At 41.5% G+C, this 19092-nt stretch overlaps 1 protein-coding gene across 1 annotated transcript in view; it reads right to left on the bottom strand.

The window, feature by feature from the left end:
- The window catches only part of TBC1D2B (TBC1 domain family member 2B), a 158064-nt gene that overhangs the window by 4801 nt on the left and 134171 nt on the right, over nt 1–19092 (bottom strand). Inside the window, 5 exon segments of the mRNA XM_030188140.1 lie at nt 1114–1235; nt 2732–2917; nt 7255–7372; nt 11618–12112; nt 16421–16614. Of these exon segments, the coding sequence (XP_030044000.1) occupies nt 1114–1235; nt 2732–2917; nt 7255–7372; nt 11618–12112; nt 16421–16614 (1115 nt within the window).

Genomic DNA, 19092 nt, shown 5'->3' with positions numbered 1-19092 from the left:
GCGAAACCCTTCAAAATGGGAGGGGGGGGGGGGGGGGGGGGAGGCTTACAACAGATATCTGCATATTTTCATTTGACAGCATTTCTTTTCAAATTCTTTGTGCAAACTTCAAATAAAGATATTTCGTGGACTATTGGTCCCTCCTAATTTTGTAAATAAAGAAATATTCTGTTTCTGTAATTAATCTAATTTCCCTTAGATTTACTATACATAGTAGGAGTCAGAGTTGGACAATAAAAAAAAATAATAGAGGAGTCAGAGTTGAAAGTTTGGTGTATCAACTTCACAGCTCTGCTGACACCTCCAAACATATAACTAAAAGCACCACAAAAATGATCTTATATCTCATGCCATTCCAGAAAAGTACTGAAATGTCAGATGAACTAAAAAAAGGAAAATCATTGGGTCAATATCAGTGTTCACCGCTTCAAACCCCAGCAAGGGTCCAGATCACTAAGAAATCTGTTGCTGAAAAAGTTGTGGGTGTAAAAATTGTGGGTATAGAAAAACAAAATTCAGCTACTTGCAAATGATGACATGCTAAGGTGAAAATCAGGTTAACAGTTGCTGAATTCCCTGACTACGTTTACCAAGTCAGCTATTACTACTCCGGACAAAACATACAAAAACACTTGTGCACATAGGGTAAACTACGTCAACATGAAACTTCCTTCCTGATTTCATAGCTGTTCCTCAGAAATCTGGAAGGTTTCACTTGCATGTGGCAACTGTTGTAAGAAGCAGTGGCTAGGTCTCAGTGATGTTACAGCTCACTCCCAAGGCCCAAACGCAAATGTCTTCAAATATTCCAAGGCCCAGCTGCTCACAATGCATAATATATTGTCAAATCTGAAAGTTTGTAATGACATACTGTGCATTTACTTATAAATACAAGAAAGAAGTTCTATGTATACTTCTAACTACAAAAATTTATGTTTCAGGCATTCAGAAAATACATTTTAAGGCAGCCATCAGATATCTAAACTAATGGACTGTCTAGCTTGTGTTTCCGTACAATGCTAAATATGCTGATGGTGCTATATTTATACATTACTATAAGAAGAATTTTAAAGCCTCTGCAAAGATATTTGCATTTACAGCTTAAATACCTACCTAGCATCAAGGATCGTTCGTGTAAAGTATCGGAGATACTTGAATATTGACATTGAATCTTGCAGCTTTAATATTTCTTCTTCCTTGTACTTAAAAAGTGCTAGGGCAAATCGAAAAATGACCTGTGTAGAATTAAACAATTAGAAGAAATCCTTATAGACATGCTAAAGTTATAATTAAATATGCAATCATTATTTTGATGGGTCATGCAAAGGCAGTGAGGTTAATCCTCCATGTCACAATACAAATAGCCACAACGCCCAAAATCTGAATCACCCAATGAAGTTAGAGACTCAACATGCACTGGTTCCAAAGGAATGTCAGTGTCTGCATTACATTCATCAGGAAATATTCAAATGCTGTTTAGAAGCATCAGCAATGAACAACTTAAAAAAAACACAAATTCTGAATAATTTCATGCCAGTGTTTTTTTTTTAAGCTGCTAGTCAGCAACTCCTGTGTCACTAAAACAAGTGAGAAAAAAATAATTATATCCTACCCCTACTTTAGATTTCTGATCCTCTCACCTTTAAAGAGAATTATACATTAAAGCCATTGTCATGTAAATATATTTTTTATTCTGTACAATTGTCCTCCTATATCTGCAAGAATGGTGTGGTTAGAGGTGGTGATAGTGCTTCATTGCCCACATCTGAAATAAGTTAACCCTACTATAGATTTTGTCCTGAGAAAATTAGTGATTACTTTCTGCCTCTATAATCTATGAATTTATGATTTTCCCTTAGAATTAGGAATTGAACTTCCTCTGTTTTGTGGATTTTAGTCCCCTCCCCTTATGTTAGTGCATTTATGTGATGTTTCCTATGCTTGACTTCTTTGCACAAGTGTAGCACAAATTTGAGTAGCCTAGTGGTTAGTGCAGTGGATTTTAAACCAAGGGACCCGGGTTCAAAGCCTACTTTAATTCTTTAGGTACATGTGTGGCGTAGGGGTTAGAGCTATGAGCCCTCATTGCAGGTTACGTGGGTTTGATTCTCACTGTGGGTCTTTCTGGTTACAGCTTTACTGGGGAGATATGATAGACGTCTATAAAATACTGGGTGGAGTGGAAGGAGTAAATGTGAATCACTTGTTTACTCTTTTAAAAAATACTAGGACTGGGGGGGGGGTAGGCGGGGAATGAAGCTACGTAGTAGTAAATTTATCATCAACCGGAGAAAATATTTCTTCACTCAACATATAATTAAACTCTGGAATTCGTTGCCAGAGAATGTGGTAAAAGCAGTTAGCTTAGTAGGGTTTAAAAAAGATTTGAATGTACCTAAAGAATTAAAGTGTGCTTTGAACCCGGGTCCTTTGGTTTAAAATCCACTGCACTAACCACTAGGCTACTCCTCAAATTTGTGCTATACTTGTGCAAAGAAGTCAAGCATAAATACAACAAAATAAGGGGGGGGGGCGGGGGCAGGAAGAGGGTGGAACTGACTCTGACAGTACTGGGGGGTAGGGGCGGGGAATTCAAGAAAAAGGAAGAGGATGGTTGGTTTGGGGAAGGGGACTGGGAAGGAAGGAATGTCGGTTGCATAGTGTAAGGGGCAGAGGTTCCTGTGCTGAGATCCATTTGTTTAAAAACAAATCAAACTGTTCATTAACTCACCTTGGATCCCTCATACAAGAATGAATCCCATATTTTAAAGAAGATCTCGCTAGCAACACTGTCAGCAAATACCACTAGAAACCAATTGAATGTAATGAGTGAATAATCCACTTTGTAATATTCAAAGTGTGCATGTAGCCGAGGCAGTTTCTCAGCTATAAGATCCTTGAATACTCGTTGGTCAACCTACAGAGAAGAGAGCATTTGGCAGTTAGTCTAACTACTTTGAGCAAAGCATGTATTTGCAATAAATTAACCAAAGCTAAGTACAGCTGTGAACAAAACTTTAGGCATTCCTGGTCAAATTACATTTCATTGAGTACCTAATTAAACAGAAGCTGACAGCCTCTACATGGTTCCAAGTTAACATAACTTTTCTGTAAATTAATACATAATTACTATTTCCTAATTTAGACTGAAAATAATGTGAACATTAGCAGGTGCAAAGGTTTGGGCATGTTTCCAGTTAATTCATTGCTACTTTATAAATTTGCTAATAAAGGCCCAAAATATTTAGTGACTTATTAGGAAGTAACCTGTTCCGGGGCAGAGGGAGCAGGGAACCAGCGGAGCTGACAGGCGCGCGGGCTGCTTTCTGCACCCTCCAGCAGTGTGCACCCGGGGCGGACCGCCCCCACCGCCCCGCCCTTGCTACGCCACTGCCCTCATCCACACTTATCACCTCTCGCTTAGACTATTGCAACTTGCTTCTCACAGGTCTCCCACTTAGCCATCTCTCTCCTCTTCAATCTGTTCAAAGTTCTGCTGCACGACTAATATTCTGCCAGTGTCGTTATACTCATATTAGCCCTCTCCTCAAGTCACTTCACTGGCTTCCTATCCGTTTCTGCAAACAGTTCAAACTCCTCTTATTGCCCTATAAGTACATTCACTCTGCAGCTCCTCAGTACCTCTCCACTCTCATCTCTCCCTACATTCCTCCCCGGGAACTCCGTTCACTGGGTAAATCTCGCTTATCTGCACCCTTCTCCTCCACTGCTAACTCCAAACTCCGTTCCTTTTATCTTGCTGCACCACATGCCTGGAATAGACTTCCTGAGCCGGTACGCCAAGCTCCATCTCTGGCCGTCTTCAAATCTAAGCTAAAAGCCCACCTTTTTGATGCTGCTTTTAACTCCTAACCCTTATTCTATCATCCTCACTTTAATATTCCCTTATCTCTTGTTTGCCTGGCCTAATTAGATTGTAAACTCTGTCGAGCAGGGACTGTCTTTTCATGTTCAAGTGTACAGCGCTGCGTACGCCTAGTAGCGCTTTAGAAATGATAAGTAGTAGTAGCAATTAGGCATTTAAGTTGGATCAGTAGGGTATGCCTTTTTAAACAGGTTAGTTTTTAGTGATTTCCAGAAGTTTAGGTGGTTGTACATTGTTTTCAAGGTTTTGGTAATGCATTCCACAGTTGTGTGCTTATGTAGGAAAAACTGGATGTGTAAGTTGTTTTGTATTTAAGTCCTTTGCAGCTTGGGTAGTGCAGATTTAGATAAGTTCGTGTTGATTCGGATGTATTTCTGATTGGTAAGTCGATCAGGTCTGTCATGTAACTTGGGGCTTCTCCGTAGATGATTTTGTGAAACAGGTTGCAGATTTTGAAGGCGATGTGTTCTTTGATTGGGAGCCAGTGTAGTTTTTCGCGGAGGGGTTTTGCGCTTTCAAATAGCATTTTACCAAATATAAGCCTACTATTCTGCTAGTGTGTAGTATTTGCAGCCCTTTTTGTTTTGTTTTTGTCACTAGGTAGTGTACTGGTGTTTTAGAGCCCGGTGTAATTACAGTGCTGCCTTTCCACACATAAGGTTGTAGCTCGTCCTGTCCTTGGAATTAGTGCTGTTATGGTTTGGTAAGGTTATGAGTGTGTTTTTGCACAAGTGTGTATAGTGTTTTTCAGTGGAGAGACTGTGTGTTGGCCTTACTGAGGTGGCACCAAAACACCAGAAAGGGTGTAGAGCCTAAATCATGACACACTACCTCTTGAAGGATCTACATATAGGACTTATGCATTTCTAAGGTCTACACTGGCATGGTATGGGAAAGGGGGTGGGGAAGAGGGAGCTCTGGATAAGGAGGAAAGAAAGGAGAAAGAGCTGGCTTTTTTTGGGAATAACCATAATGAATATGTATGATATCTCATTCATATTCATTATGGTTATTCGCAAAAAGGCCAGCTCTTTCTTCCTCGCTCCCTCCATATTAGCATATTCATTTGCATATATATATGCAAATGAATATGCTAATATGGCCCGCCCCATCCTTTGCCCCCCCAAATGAAACAAACTACGCCCATGCCCGTCCCCACAAGTAATCTCCTCCATCCCCGTCTGTTCCCTGTACTAAACTAACCCGACTTGTGGTAAAATAACCCAACCTATGCCCTGTCCCAGTCCCGCCCCACTTTAGCCCCACCCCCAAACATCTGAATCACTGACCCCCTATGTCTGAAAACTTTGTTTATTGCTTTGGCCCCTCCCCTTCAAATGACATGCTGGGAAAAAGAAAGGAGGGGCTGGAAAAGGAGCAGAGCAATTGCTTTTGAGTGTGCAGCATTAGCTCCTTAAGACAGGTGAAGGATATGAGGTGAGAGGAGAGGTAACTGTACTGGGATGTATGCAGAAGGGGGAATGTGGGAAAAGGCCCCCCCCCCCCCCCCATTCTCTGGTGTCTAAGATCCCCACTTTCAGTGATAACCTATGGATACTAGAGACTCAAATCCAACCCTGGCAGATCTTAGAAAAGTTAAAGGCCTCATACAAAAGGGAACAAAGACATTTGCTCGACTGCTACCTTCACCATGCACAGTAAGTAGTTAAGCCAAATGTACTTTTTAATTTCTAGAAGTGCCTTTCTTGTCTCCCTCATACAATATTTGTTTTGGTGTGCAGCAAGAGGACAAATCAAAACAAATTTTCTTTTTGCCAGTAGCTTTGCCCATTATGATAATGAACACTGTGTTCTAAACAGCAGCAATAAGGAAAACCAGTTATGTAGGAGCTTTGTTTCCAACAAAGTATATTTAATGCATGCTTTTTCGAGCTATATTTTTTGCAAGCAGTACTGTGGTATTTTTGGATGGCTTTCTGTCCTTAAGTGGTGTGATATTTTCACGTAGTTTTAGCTTTCCCTTTTTAAAGTAGGATAGCAACATTTTGGAACAATTTAATGAGTGTCGGTGAGAACACAGGGAAAACTCATCTTAAACAATATTAAAAACAAACTGCAATATCTTTTTACAAACAGGGAGGGGACTGTGAGCTGAATGAGGCAGAATCAGCAATTGAAGTTACCATCTATAAAAACACCAACACGCTTATTATTTCTTTTGCTAATTGCATTTTCTGTCCTGTTGGGAGGCAGTACCGCGGAAACTCTGCAGGACCTGCGTCAATCCCCACGGACCTCGAGGGGTTCCCCGAGGGAGTCCCATGGCCTTGGAGGGGATTACCCAAACCCGGTTCCTGTGCAGCTCTCTAATCTGAAGCCAGCAATCCAACTCTTCCCACCTGCCTGATCTCAAATAAAAAGTCACCAGTCCTCCCTCACTCCTTATCTATAAGCATCAAACCACCCTACCTAAATTGTGAACATCTCCCAAACCGCCTCCTACCTTGCAGAACTCCCAAGGCTCCCAGGTTGAACAGAAAACAGCATATATAAGTCTTACTCCTTCTGCACTAGGACAGGGCCACTGAGAGACAAAGCTGGGCCCGGGGCAAACACTACTACTGCTACTACTACTAATCATTTCTATAGCGCTACTAGATGTACACAGCGCTGTACACCCCCTGGCCCTGTGTGCACCCCCGGGGCCCCCCCATTTGCTTGTCTCCTCTTGCTCCACTCTGCTGCACAAGTCTTTCTTCCTGCCACGTCCAAATAGGAACAGGAAGTGCTGCACACAGGAGAAGGGACAAGGCAGGAATAAGGACCTGTGGCCGGCAGAACAGACAGCAGAGTTAACGTGATAATGTGTTAACCCGGCACTGCTACGACACACAGGAGCAGGAGAGACCATCTGAGCCAAGCCAGTGTCATGCGGGCCCCCTTGGAGGCCAGGCCATGGGGAATTTTGCCCTCCCCCTCTCGGTGGGCCTGGACTAGGATCCTGCATTGCTCTGATACTGGGTAGTGTAGCATGACAAATCAGTTCTTAAATTCTGCAACAACCAAGATTCAGCGCAAGATTTGGGGGATTTCTTTGGAGGTGGGGAAGGAAGGGACAGTTAGATAGAAGCAAAATGTCTCACTAGAGAAGATAAGAAGAAAGGATGCTGAAAATTAGCTCAATTTGGGACAGCTAAGTTAAGTGCCCTGAACCTTTTTGACAAATGGCCCTTATATCATCATTCTGACTCCCTGGGTTCTTATAATTACAGGGCACATGCAAGACCTCTGAAGTATACATATTTGTACAATGGGCATCTTTCAAAGTAGGGCTATGACTACACCACATTAAACTGCGAACAGGAACCACATAATATATATGAACACATTCATAATGCAGTGTATACCTGTGATCCTAGCAGAGTTTTCGTGTAATAGTCACGAGGCATGAATACCTCTACTATAGTAACCAGACACCAAAATGCATCTTCTTGGTCCAAGTACAAAAGCGCAATTGCTGCCAATCTACAAAAAACAAAAACAAGAGAAAAGACTAAAACTGATCCACATTAAGGGCTCTAGTGGAACTGTTTCAGCACAATGTTCAAAATAGTCAATAATTTTAATTCTCTTTCCTAGCTGATAATACTATGATAAAAGTAATTAAAATCATACCAGGCAGCCATATCCCCCTCCCCCTTTAATACTGGTATCACAGATGGGATGGAATTTCTATTCAGGGAGGAAGTTACCAAAATGCAGTAAAAGACAGGTTGTTACCTCACCTTGATTCATAGTAACATAGTAGATGACGGCAGAAAAAGACCTGCACAGTCCATCTAGTCTGCCCACGATAAACTCATGTGTATACCTTACCTTGATTTGTACCTGTCTTTTTCAGGGCACAGACCATATAAGTCTGTGCAGCAGTATTTCCCGCCTCCCAACCACCAGTCCCGCCTCCCATCACCGGCTCCGGCACAGACCCCGTATAAGTCTGCCCTCCCCCATCCTAGCCTCTCAACCACCAACCCCTCTTCCCCCCGCCACCCAATTTCAGCTAAGCTTCTGTGGATCCATTCCTTCTGCACAGGATTCCTTTATGCCTGTCCCACGCATGCTTGAATTCCGTTACCATTTTCATCTCCACCACCTCCCGCGGGAGGGCATTCCACCATGGGAGTCACCAGCTTGCGGCACCTCAGTACTGCAGTTGCTGACTCCTGTGGTAAATGAAAAAGGCTGTTTGTGAGCCACCTCACAAGCAGCGTTATTCAACTGACCTTGCAGAACTGGTCTGCCATGCTGCAGCCGATACTGCTGGGCTGTCTCTTAAAGGGGCCAGCATTTATCTGAAAGAGCTGGCTAGAGCCACCCCCCCCCCCTAAAAAAAAAATCAAGGTTCCCTCACTGCCCCCTCCCAACCTGAAGGCCTACCATTTTAGAATCTGTGGAGTCTAGTGATTTGGGCAAAAGTGATCCCCCATCGTTCCTGCCATTGATGGCACTATCATTTGGAATGACACCAGCGACCCCCCAGCAGCAGTCTGCCTTTATATGGAAAACTGACCCCTTAGCATTAGTAGGGAGTTGCAGGCACTACTCTGTATGATGGCACCAGTGACGGCAGGAGTGACTGGGGGGTTGCTCCTGTCCAAACCACTAGACACCAGGGATTCTACAACAGTCGGCCATTCTGTTTGCTCACATATCTTGCAGCCTACTGTGCCATCCCATGTCTTAATCTGTGGATTTGTTTCTTTCCTCCTCCCCTGCCACTAAGGTTTCTGTGTGTCTCACTTGAATTCTGCCACTCTTTTTGTTCCTACCACCTCCACTGAAGTCTGTTCAAGTTGTTCTTCACCCTCTGGGTGACAAAGTATTTTCTTGCATTTCTTCTGGCCCTTCCTCCTTATAGCTTCATACGACAACCTGTTGTCTTTGAGATGCTCATTATATGGAAAATGCTTCTTTTTGGTATACTGGAAATGTTCAACCTATCTATACAGATAAACATATTGTGCAAACCTCATTCACCTTCATTGTACCAATGGAATTTGAGCAAACGATGCAGAAAAGGAGAACGGCCAACATTTGTGTTTCATTCTGAGTCGACATGAAAAATGTATTATTGCTGAAGAAAACTTTGATACAAGAAATGAAATTTTACTTGGTTTTGAGTAAGATGCAGAGGCATCAGTTATATTAAGAGCAACTGTTTCCATTCTCTGTTCATTACCTACAAATCTGAGGACAGGGTGCAGTAGTGGGTTGTGGAAAGTTTGCAAAACATAAGATATATTTATGGGATTAATGGACAAAGGTGTCATTCAACCAGACTGTACACTTCATTTTTTGTAAATATGAAAATAAAAGGTGTCCGACTAATTCAAAGATGACCAAAATTTTCTAGTCAAAACCTACTTTAAGGCTGTAGCAAAAAACACAAGAACTTACAGTAGTACTAGTAAAAAAGGCCCGTTTCTGACACAAATGAAATGGGCGCTAGCAAGGTTTTCCTCGGCTCCCCTGCAGCCACACATGTCCAATGACCCTCCTCTCCCCCTGCGCCCACTGCAGCCACCCATGTCCAGCGACCCTCCTCTCCCCCTGTGCCCACTGCAGCCACCCATGTCCAGCGAACCTCCTCTCTCCCCTGCCCTCCCTCCTGCCACCCATGCCCAGCGACCCTCCTCTCTCCCCTGCCCTCCCTGCAGCCACACATGTCCAGCGACCCCCTGCCCCCCTGCAGCCACCCATGTCCAGCGGCCCTCCTCTCTCCCCTGCTCCCCCTCCAGCCACCCATGTCCAGCAATCCTCCTCTGGACATGGATCAGCTGTTAGGCATGTTTTTTTTCCTCCCCGGATTCTGAAGTTGACATCATAATGGCTACGGTGATGTCAGCCTGATCTACGGAGCCTAGCAGACCAACTCGGAATGAGCCACGGTCCCAGGCAAGTCAGAACGTTGGAGGTGAGAATTATTATATAGTATGAGAGAACTTCAAAATTGAGGAAAGTATGAGAAATTGAGAATATATGAGAAAGTGAAAGTAATTTATAAATGACTGTTTTGCTTTCCTCAGTTTTATGCATACTACTACTAGCTGTAATTGTTTCTTTAGCACTACTAGTACAATGGTGAGCTAAGCTTGAAAACCTTTCCTCTTGCTCATGTCATCGAAGTATCTGAAAATCTAAAATGTTTTACAGTAAACCACTTTATCTTTCAAGTAGGCTGGAACAAATGCCTATTTAGTTATATGGTTGGTTCCATAACAATCAGAGCTATCAAATGGGCCTCATGATGGAAAACTACAGCTTGGGATACTGTCTAATAGGGCAGTTAAAACCACTTGATGGTGTTAGTTGAAAAGTGTTGGAGGTCACCTTCCAGTGATGGCTACTGCTAGCAGCTTGGTAGAAAAACTTTAACCTGAGGATTTTACCCAATCACTGGTTTTGGGAGCATCCATAAGTGTTAAAGGAGGAATGCTGCAATCTGCAATGGTTTTGAAACAAACCTGGACCAATGCCAGCATGCTAGAGGCTAATTACACATCCACAGAAAGAAACATTTCCTCTTCCCTGCTCCCACATGCTTACTTACAAAAGACCAAGGTTGCCCCATACTTATTTGCTTTCAGACTGCTCTATTTTAAAATGTAACATCTGTTTATACAAGATGCTTCTTCTACTTTCTGAGAAAGTGGGTTCTTTAATAAGAACTGCTTTTGGAAATCTTCATTTAACCCTTAAGTGTAACTTTACTCTGTTGCAATGTCAAATGGAAACAAACTAGTGGCTTATAAGAACTGCTTCTTCCTCTTTTAAACCATGAGCACTTTTTATGATACTCTTAACATTTGCAATATCAAAACAAATAGCTGAATATAGTCATCAGTACCTCACAATAGAATCAGGAGGGAAAATGAAAGAAAAATATTACATCTAATTAGGGTGGGCCACGAGAAAGCAGGACAGACAAGTACAGGACCTACAAAACACCCGAGGTTCTTCTTCAGAAGGCTCAACACAACAAAAGCATGGACTGGCTTAGTGGCAGTACTCTGTGCTACCCAAATGGGGGACTTCTGAACATCAAGGTGGCTGGGAATGAGGATTATGCATTCAGTTACGTTCACTTCAGGGGGAGCTATGATCATTAAGAGGGACACCTGGTAGCTGGACTTAGAATCCAATGACACAGAGCTCCAGAAGAAGTGGTGCATGGTTCTCAACCTCAGGACTGCTGCCACAAAAATCAAGACTAGGAAAAGTGAGAAATTTTGTCAAGGGGGAAAAATCCCTTCAAATTGAATACAAGTTCTTAACATCAGACGCCAGTGTTCTTCTGAACGAACCAGAAGCAAAAGGGGAAAGGAGAAGCTACCGAGTCTCTCTCCCATCCCCCTCCTAAAAAAACTGATAACATGCATATTTGTTTACTATTTCATGTCAGAAAAGGAGGGTGGGTAAGAATAAAGCTGTGGAAATAAAATAAAAAAAATTCAACACTGGGGTGGAAAGGGAAAGAAAAAGGATCTCCTTTTTCTAAAAGCAACAGCTTCCTCCTCAGCATAAGGCTAGCCCATGATAACTGCCTTTGCCTGTTAACAGTTTCAAATTTAGAAATACATCCAGTGGTGAAGCCCATTACTGTAATTTACGGCTCAGTTCCAAACGTCCTGGGCTCCACTTCTTCCCAAAACCTATACTGTACACTACCAAGTAGTTTAGTGCTCAGTGTGCTATAAGTTCAAATCATACCTATTGAGACCTTGACAGTATCCTATATCAGGATTCCTCCAAGAAAATGCCAGTAAGATATTTCGCAGCTTCTGTATTCCCTCAGAAGTGGGAGAGGAGTAATGCTTATTATTTGGCAAAGTTCGCATCAGATCCAACTCAATTTGTTTAGAGGCAGGGTTCTGTTTTTCCAGGGCATTCTGGAGCAGAGACTGGAAATATCCTGGGGCAGTACGGTCCTTGAATTTTTTAATGTGCAGGTTGACACACCACTTCCACATTTTGGAGCGATGCTCGTGTGGAATTCCTCCACGAATGAGACTCTTCAGTTCAGGAGTGCATACCATTTCCCTGTTGACAGTGCTTGTGAAATAGTTTTCCCATTTTACCCCTGTGGAAATTTCCTGGTTTTCAGTGATGGAAAGTGTTTTCAGATCCAAGGCTCGCACCTTTGCTACCAACTTTTCCTCTTCATCATCTTCTGGGACAGTCTGAAACCCATAGATGTCGTACTCACTGTTGAGAAAAGAGAAGTTAGTTCATTCTAACATTTCCAAACCTACTGTGTAGATCACATCTACTCTGTTTAAACCTATACATGCAGCATCAGTTCTAAAAAGCAAACCCCACCTTCTAATACTGTGGTAGTGCTAATATGATGGAAGGATATTCAAAGGGCAGCATTCAAACAGAGCATGTTGTGTGGGTACTTTTTACCTGCAGGCTCCTGTCAGTTTACAAAAGGAACAATTTTCCTTTGAAAAATCAACTCAGGAAAAGTATATGCATAGATTTACAAACTGATGTGCATGCTTCTGGATATTTGAAAGTATGCATGTGTGTGTACACTGCCTCATCCCACTCTTGAGAATACTCCAACATACACACACGAGTTAGGGCAAATTTTCATAATGTCCATTACCCGTAAACTACATTCATAGGCCACAATCTGGGATAATCTGCCACTGGTAATAAGGCACTGCAGAGCTGCCAAGACACTACTGTTGGATCTGATAACAGGTTGAGTGAGCAAAGGTCAGAATTCTGAAGGTAACCGGCACCATCATGCTGAAATATTTACTCAAGTATTGCTTCAGAAATGCATAAACCACATTTTAGAGAATACACAAACATTTCTTGTAGCTGGAAAAAAATAAGCATTATGACCTTAATATAGGCTACGACCACTAGTCTCTCTTACTGAACTAAATTTAATAGTCAGTCCCTTAGCAAGACCAAAAGTATATTTTTGTAGACACAGAACATCTCAGAAACATGATAATGTTTCAGATACTTTGAATTCCTGCTACATTTCCTTACAGACTTAACTTGAATGAAACACCTAAGCTTAATGCCAGGCCTAAGGGGGTTGTTACTTTTTATCTGTGGTCTTTACACTTAATTTTATTAAAAAAAAATCTTATACACCACATTCTTTACAAAGAAATAAAACTACAACAAAAACAAATATAATAACTTCACTTTAAAACCTGCCCAAGGAAAAAGTACCCAAGGAGACTATTTTTAAAATCTAACATTATGAAGTGTTCTTTTCTCCCCTGACTTAACCCCACCCCACTAATACCTTGACTATATGGGCTTATTAAAAGTAAATTCATGCTTTTATTTTCCAACCAATCAGGGGTCCTTTGAAGGTATTTGTGTGTTCATGGAACGAGTGCCATTAGATGGTAGCTTTTCCAGTGAAACAAGTACATCAGGCCTATCATGATTCTATTTGAGAGAGAGTGCAACAAAAGGAGCACACGTCAACTTCCAGAAACAATACAGTGGAAAGTACTTTATTGACAAGACCCAACATGGGCCTTGTTTTGGCCACCAAGCGCCTGCATCAGGGGTCACTGGAAACTCAGAACTCTTAAATACTACTACTTAGTATTTCTATAGCGCTGCCAGGGTTATGCAGCGCTGTACAAGTTTAGCATGGGGAAGGACAGTCCCTGCTCGAGAGAGCTTACAATCTAAAGGTTACAAACTATGTAATCAGTGTAGGTAACTTACAACTTATGTGGTCAGTGTAGATAGCTTACAATCTAAAGGTTACAAACTATGTAGTCAGTGTAGGTAACATGAATGGGGAAGGTGGTTAGGCGCCAAAAGCAAGGGAGAAGAGATGGGCTTTGAGTAAGGACTTGAAGATGGGCAGGGAGGGCGCATGGCATATGGGCTCGGGAAGTCTGTTCCAGGCATAAGGTGATGTGAGGCAGAAAGAAGTCTTCTGCATGTTCCTCTAAATAGCACACAGTGCTCCCGCTTCTAATCCGGAGAACAGAATCTGAAAGTATTCAATAACTGCTGTCCCACTTCCTGTCTGGGAAATAATAATATGCATAGTTCTTCATATTGCTGATGCTGTTTTTGGTAAAAAAAAACCCCCACCAAAAAGCGAGACACAAAATGATGAATGTTGAGAAAACTGTGCTGCACCAACTAATAGAGTTTGTAGAAGAAAATCATTTCTTAAATGTCTTTCAATATGGTTTTAGACCAAACTATAGAGTGGAATTTTGCTGTTGTCAATGCTGGACGAATTAAGGATTGGAATGGATCAAAATATTAATTTCTGCGTTATTACACTTGATAATGCATCAGCATTTGACACTTTAACCATCAACTCCTACTCAACAAGCTGTCAGATTGTGGCATTGGTGGACAAGTCCTATCCTGCTTTCTCTCACCTGTAGAGAAAAAGATTTCATGCTAAAGTACAGGATGCAGTTTCCACCAGCTTTCCAATCACGTGTGGTGTACCACAAGGCTCTGCCCTCTCGGCACTCTAACTTATTTATGGCATCTCTAGGGGATGTTTTCCAAAGTTTACACATATTGTATAGAATAAACGCAGACGATGTACAATTCATTATCCCTGTTAAAAAAACAGGATCAGGATTTAATTGTACAACTGAAGAATATTTTTGACAAAATTATTGATCGGATGGGACAAGCTAAGATGTCTTTAAATGTGGCTAAGACAGAAATAATATATGTAGATAGGACCCTTGACCCATCTCCATCAGCAAGGTTTGTATCAGGGTGACAAAATGACCATGAAACCCTTTGTCTATAATTTAGGAGTTTTCCAAGACACTAATTTAACTATGCAAAAGCATACAGACCATGTAAGTCTGCCTCTTTTTTTCAACTTTGCATGTTCAGCAAGCTGAAAGATATGGTAACACCATACGATTTTCAGATGACTGTACAAAGGTTGGTACCGACAAAGATTGACTACTAACTCTCTATTCCTGGAAATATCATCATACTGAATCCAAGCTCTGCGGATCATCCAAAACGCAGCTGCATGACTGATTACTGGAATCTCAAAGTCTGAACACATTACTCCAACACTAAAAAAAACTACACTGGCTTCCGGTAACATACGGAGTTCAATTCAAGACTCTCGTACTGATCCATCAACGTATATTTGGGAGTGTTCCAGCCTACTTTTGAAATACTCTGCAATCTTATAAACCAAAACGAGCACTAAGATCCGAGATGTCCCATCAGCTCTGTTTACCTTCCGCTAAATCATATAATCACATACACAAAACTGCGGGCCTTATGGAATGCTTTAACCCACCCGAGATCATGTGCAGACGTTCAACAATTCAAGCGGCTGCTAAAAATGTATCTGTTTGTGAAAGCCTTTTTGGCTACATGAAGACTTATCTAAATGCCTCTTGTTTCTTATTTTGCATTTTTTTTTTTTGGTCAGGACCATTTTTCTGATCATGTTGTGTGCTTAGTGATTGTTATGCGTTCAAGACTACGTATGTGACTATTGTTACTTGCCTCGGACAAAGGCGGGATATAAATGTAGTAAATAAATAAATGTGATACTGGACTCCTTACTGACAACTGTGTGCTGTTCTTATTTTTTGTATTTTATGTGCATTTTTTTTTAAATTGTGCATGTTTCCTTTGTACCCCGCCTGGACAAGGGTGGGTCAGAAATAATAAATTTCAATTTAAGTTTCAAACTGTACAGCTGAGGAATATTCTGTGTGGAAAAGGCAAAAAAAGTGTGTAGGATCTGAGACAGGGGAGGGGAGGTTTTCTAGTGTTTATCTAGTAATTATTATTATGATTTTTTTTTTTGCATTGTGGGTTTTTAAAACGGTGTTTACTGGTTAAAATCTAAATTCAGAAGCCCTAATTATAATGTAGGGAGAAGTACGCATATTGTGGAATAATGCACATATTTTAACCCATATACTTGGTAGGTAGGTTCTAGAGCCAACTTAATTGCATAAAATACTTTACCACCTATGGAAACTACTATGAAACTTGCTCTTCTAAGACAGTTAATAAAATCCATTTGGAGCAAAAAAATCCAGAAACATTTAAAAAGATCTGTTAAAAGCCCATGCCAAACCATCTTTTATTTCCGATTCATCAAGTGATCCCAATCCTTCACTAGAAGCTGAAGATTTCAATGTACAAAACTCCTCCAACTCCTGTAAAATGAAGGATGTTATAAGGTGGCAAAACATATGAAAGCTTAAGGGGAATAATTACATACCAACTGAGTATCCAATCTATTTCCCAGTGAGGTTGGATATTTTGTCAATGACAATCATTTAGCAATTAAAATCAAGGCATGGATAAAACATTACTGCATTTTTTTTTTAATTTAAGATCAGGTGGGGTCCCATGATAATTCCAGATCCCAAAGATCTGCCTTTTTGCAACACTGTGTCTTGCACTTTTGGTTCTGAATTTTCATGAGCAATGGAATCCACAAAACATTTCCCAACAAGTGTCCTAAAGAAAACTGCCTTAAAAGCGTAGCTACCACTGTACCTGACTGGGTGAGGTCTGAAGAATGCCTGCTCAGGCTGCTCATTGCTCTCCACTTTCAGGGCATCTTCTAATAATTGCATTATCACATCACGAGGAGGACCCTGCCCATCAGAGCAAACAGGGGTCTTCATTTCTTGAAGTAAGACCAAGTATTTACTTTCAACTTGACACAGTTTGGCTTCCAGGCTGGCATACTACACCAAAAAAGAAACAGTAACTACATGCTGCTAAAATATGGACAATTCAAATAGCCTTGAAATAACATTTGCAAAATATTTTGGTGAATTTTGTTTTAAATTTCAGATCATAGCTTGAGCAGATACTCCTAATTCAAGATATCAAGATTAGACAAATTGAATGTGGATTTCTTGCAAATCAGCATCAGATGTGAGGGAATGTTCCCCAGCTACAATGATTAGCAGGGGAAATTAACTAGTTTTATTTGGGAAAGATTCCAAATTTGAACTAAAGGCCAACCAAATTTCGGTTTCAGCTTTGGTGCCAAAACTGGTCCAAAATCCAGATTTGGCCATTTGGCTGAAAATGCCAGTGGAGCCAGAACTACCCTCTTCCCCAACCACAACGTGACCCACTCTCTGCCCCCCCCCCCCCCCCCAAATCAACCACAAGAGCTGACCTAGTAGTCTAGCTGCCTCTTCAGGACAGGAATGATGCCCATTCACTATTGCCCCGAAGAGACCACTGGACAACCAAGGCTTCTAAGGTAGGCTGGGGAGGGTGGAGCAGCCCAGGTGGACCAATTTTCTGTAAAGGGGAGGTGGCTTTGATTTTAGCTAAAACTGAGTGGTGAATTTCATCCACAGATTTGGTTTTGGTCTCCCTCTAATTTAAGCCAGTCTGAAATTCACCTGATTTTGAGGTTGATCTCAAACTTTTTGCACAACTCAATCCAATTATAATTAGACTAATAGGTGATATTTCTAATCATACTCCTGCTCCCAAATCTGAGACTGAACATACAAATTATTTCATGCAATATGCTTAGTTCCCAAAAGCAGGAGTAAGAGGGAAATAGGTTTTAACCTGTTGATTTTCTTTCCTTGAGTGCCTCTAGACCAGTCTACACACATGGGTATGTGCTCTCCTACCAGCAGGTAGAGACCAAGAACCACTGACTCAATGATGTCACACTACTATTAAGTATTCTGTACAGCCTCTACTAGTCAGTAACCAAGCAATATTCCCCTTGAACTAGGGAACAAGCAACAACCAACTTGCCAACATATAACTATTTTATAACAGCACCAGCAACTACAGAAGCCGGGAACAGTGACTTCCCCTTAACAATCCAGGTGGGTTCTAGACCTGTATGGAGAGACTCGATTAAATTATCATCAAGACAGGCCTAATATTCCCCCTTCCTTACGGTCTCTCCAGACCAGTCCAGATACGAGGGAAGTACCAAAGCAGAGAATTATCAAAATTGGGATACACACAAGCCTGCCGACAATACACTTGCCTCAAATATTACCCCCTGGTGGGCTTGCACATCCAATCTGTAATGATGTACAAAGCAATGCATTAATGTTGATGTGGCCGTTCTTCAAATTTCTTGTAGTGGAATCTGACTCTGCTCAGCTCAAGAGGATGCCTAACCCCTGGTAAAGTGAGCTTTCAGAACCAAAGGCACCAGCTGACTATGTAGAATACATACCAAATCTATAGCCCCCTTAATCCAGTACGTCACCATCACTTTAAAAGGTACCTCTCCTTTCCTGGCTTCACTGACTACCACAAATAGCCGATCACCATTGATTTGGATTATTCTTCCCAATGTGCATCACTTTGCATTTGTCCACGTTAAATTTCACCTGCCATTTGGACGCCAAGTCTTCCAGTTTCCTAAGGTCTTCCTGCAATTCTTCACAATCTACATGTGCTCTGACAACTGTGAGTGAGACTATTCACAGTTGTCAGAGCACATGCGGATTGTAAAGAATTGCAGGAAGACCTTAGGAAACTGGAAGACTCGGCGTCCAAATGGCAGGTGAAATTTAACGTGGACAAATGCAAAGTGATGCACATTGGGAAGAATAAGTGAGTGACGTAATTAAATTTGTAGATGATACAATAGTCTTGTATCATCTGCAGATTTAATCACCTCTCACCTCATTCATCGTTCTGATTTCCAGATCATTTATAAATATGTTAAATAACACTGGTCCCAGTACAGATCCCTGTGGCAACTCCACTAATCATCCTCCTTCACTGAGAAAAATTGCCATTTAACCCTACTCTATTTTGCTGGTCCTCACCTGTCTACTCCCTCCCACTAAGTAACAAAGGAAATAATTTCAAGTCCCAAAAGAGATTAGACCCTGCCTAACAGACCAGACCCAGACTGCATAAGATGCTGCTATACCTATCAACTGCTGGAGACAGAGAAATACTGACTAGTGAAGGCTGCACAGGATCCTTACAGGGTGACATAATTGAGCGAGTGATTCTCAGTCTCCACCTGCTGGCAGAAGAACACACAGGCAGTGGCTGAACTGGGTCTGGAGGGATAAGGAAGATGAATTTAGTTCTGAGATCTGTATGTTAAATATTCACAAGACAAGAATTAGTTAAATATTTCATTACAATTGCATGGAATTGGTTCATGTAAGTATGCACAAAACTTCAGATCATCACTAACCTACCACATTGTA

Source organism: Microcaecilia unicolor, chromosome 1, assembly GCF_901765095.1.
Source record: "Microcaecilia unicolor chromosome 1, aMicUni1.1, whole genome shotgun sequence".
Classification (NCBI taxonomy): Eukaryota; Metazoa; Chordata; class Amphibia; order Gymnophiona; family Siphonopidae; genus Microcaecilia; species Microcaecilia unicolor.
Note: the sequence above shows the minus strand (reverse complement) of the source record. Positions and strands in the feature narration are given on the sequence as shown.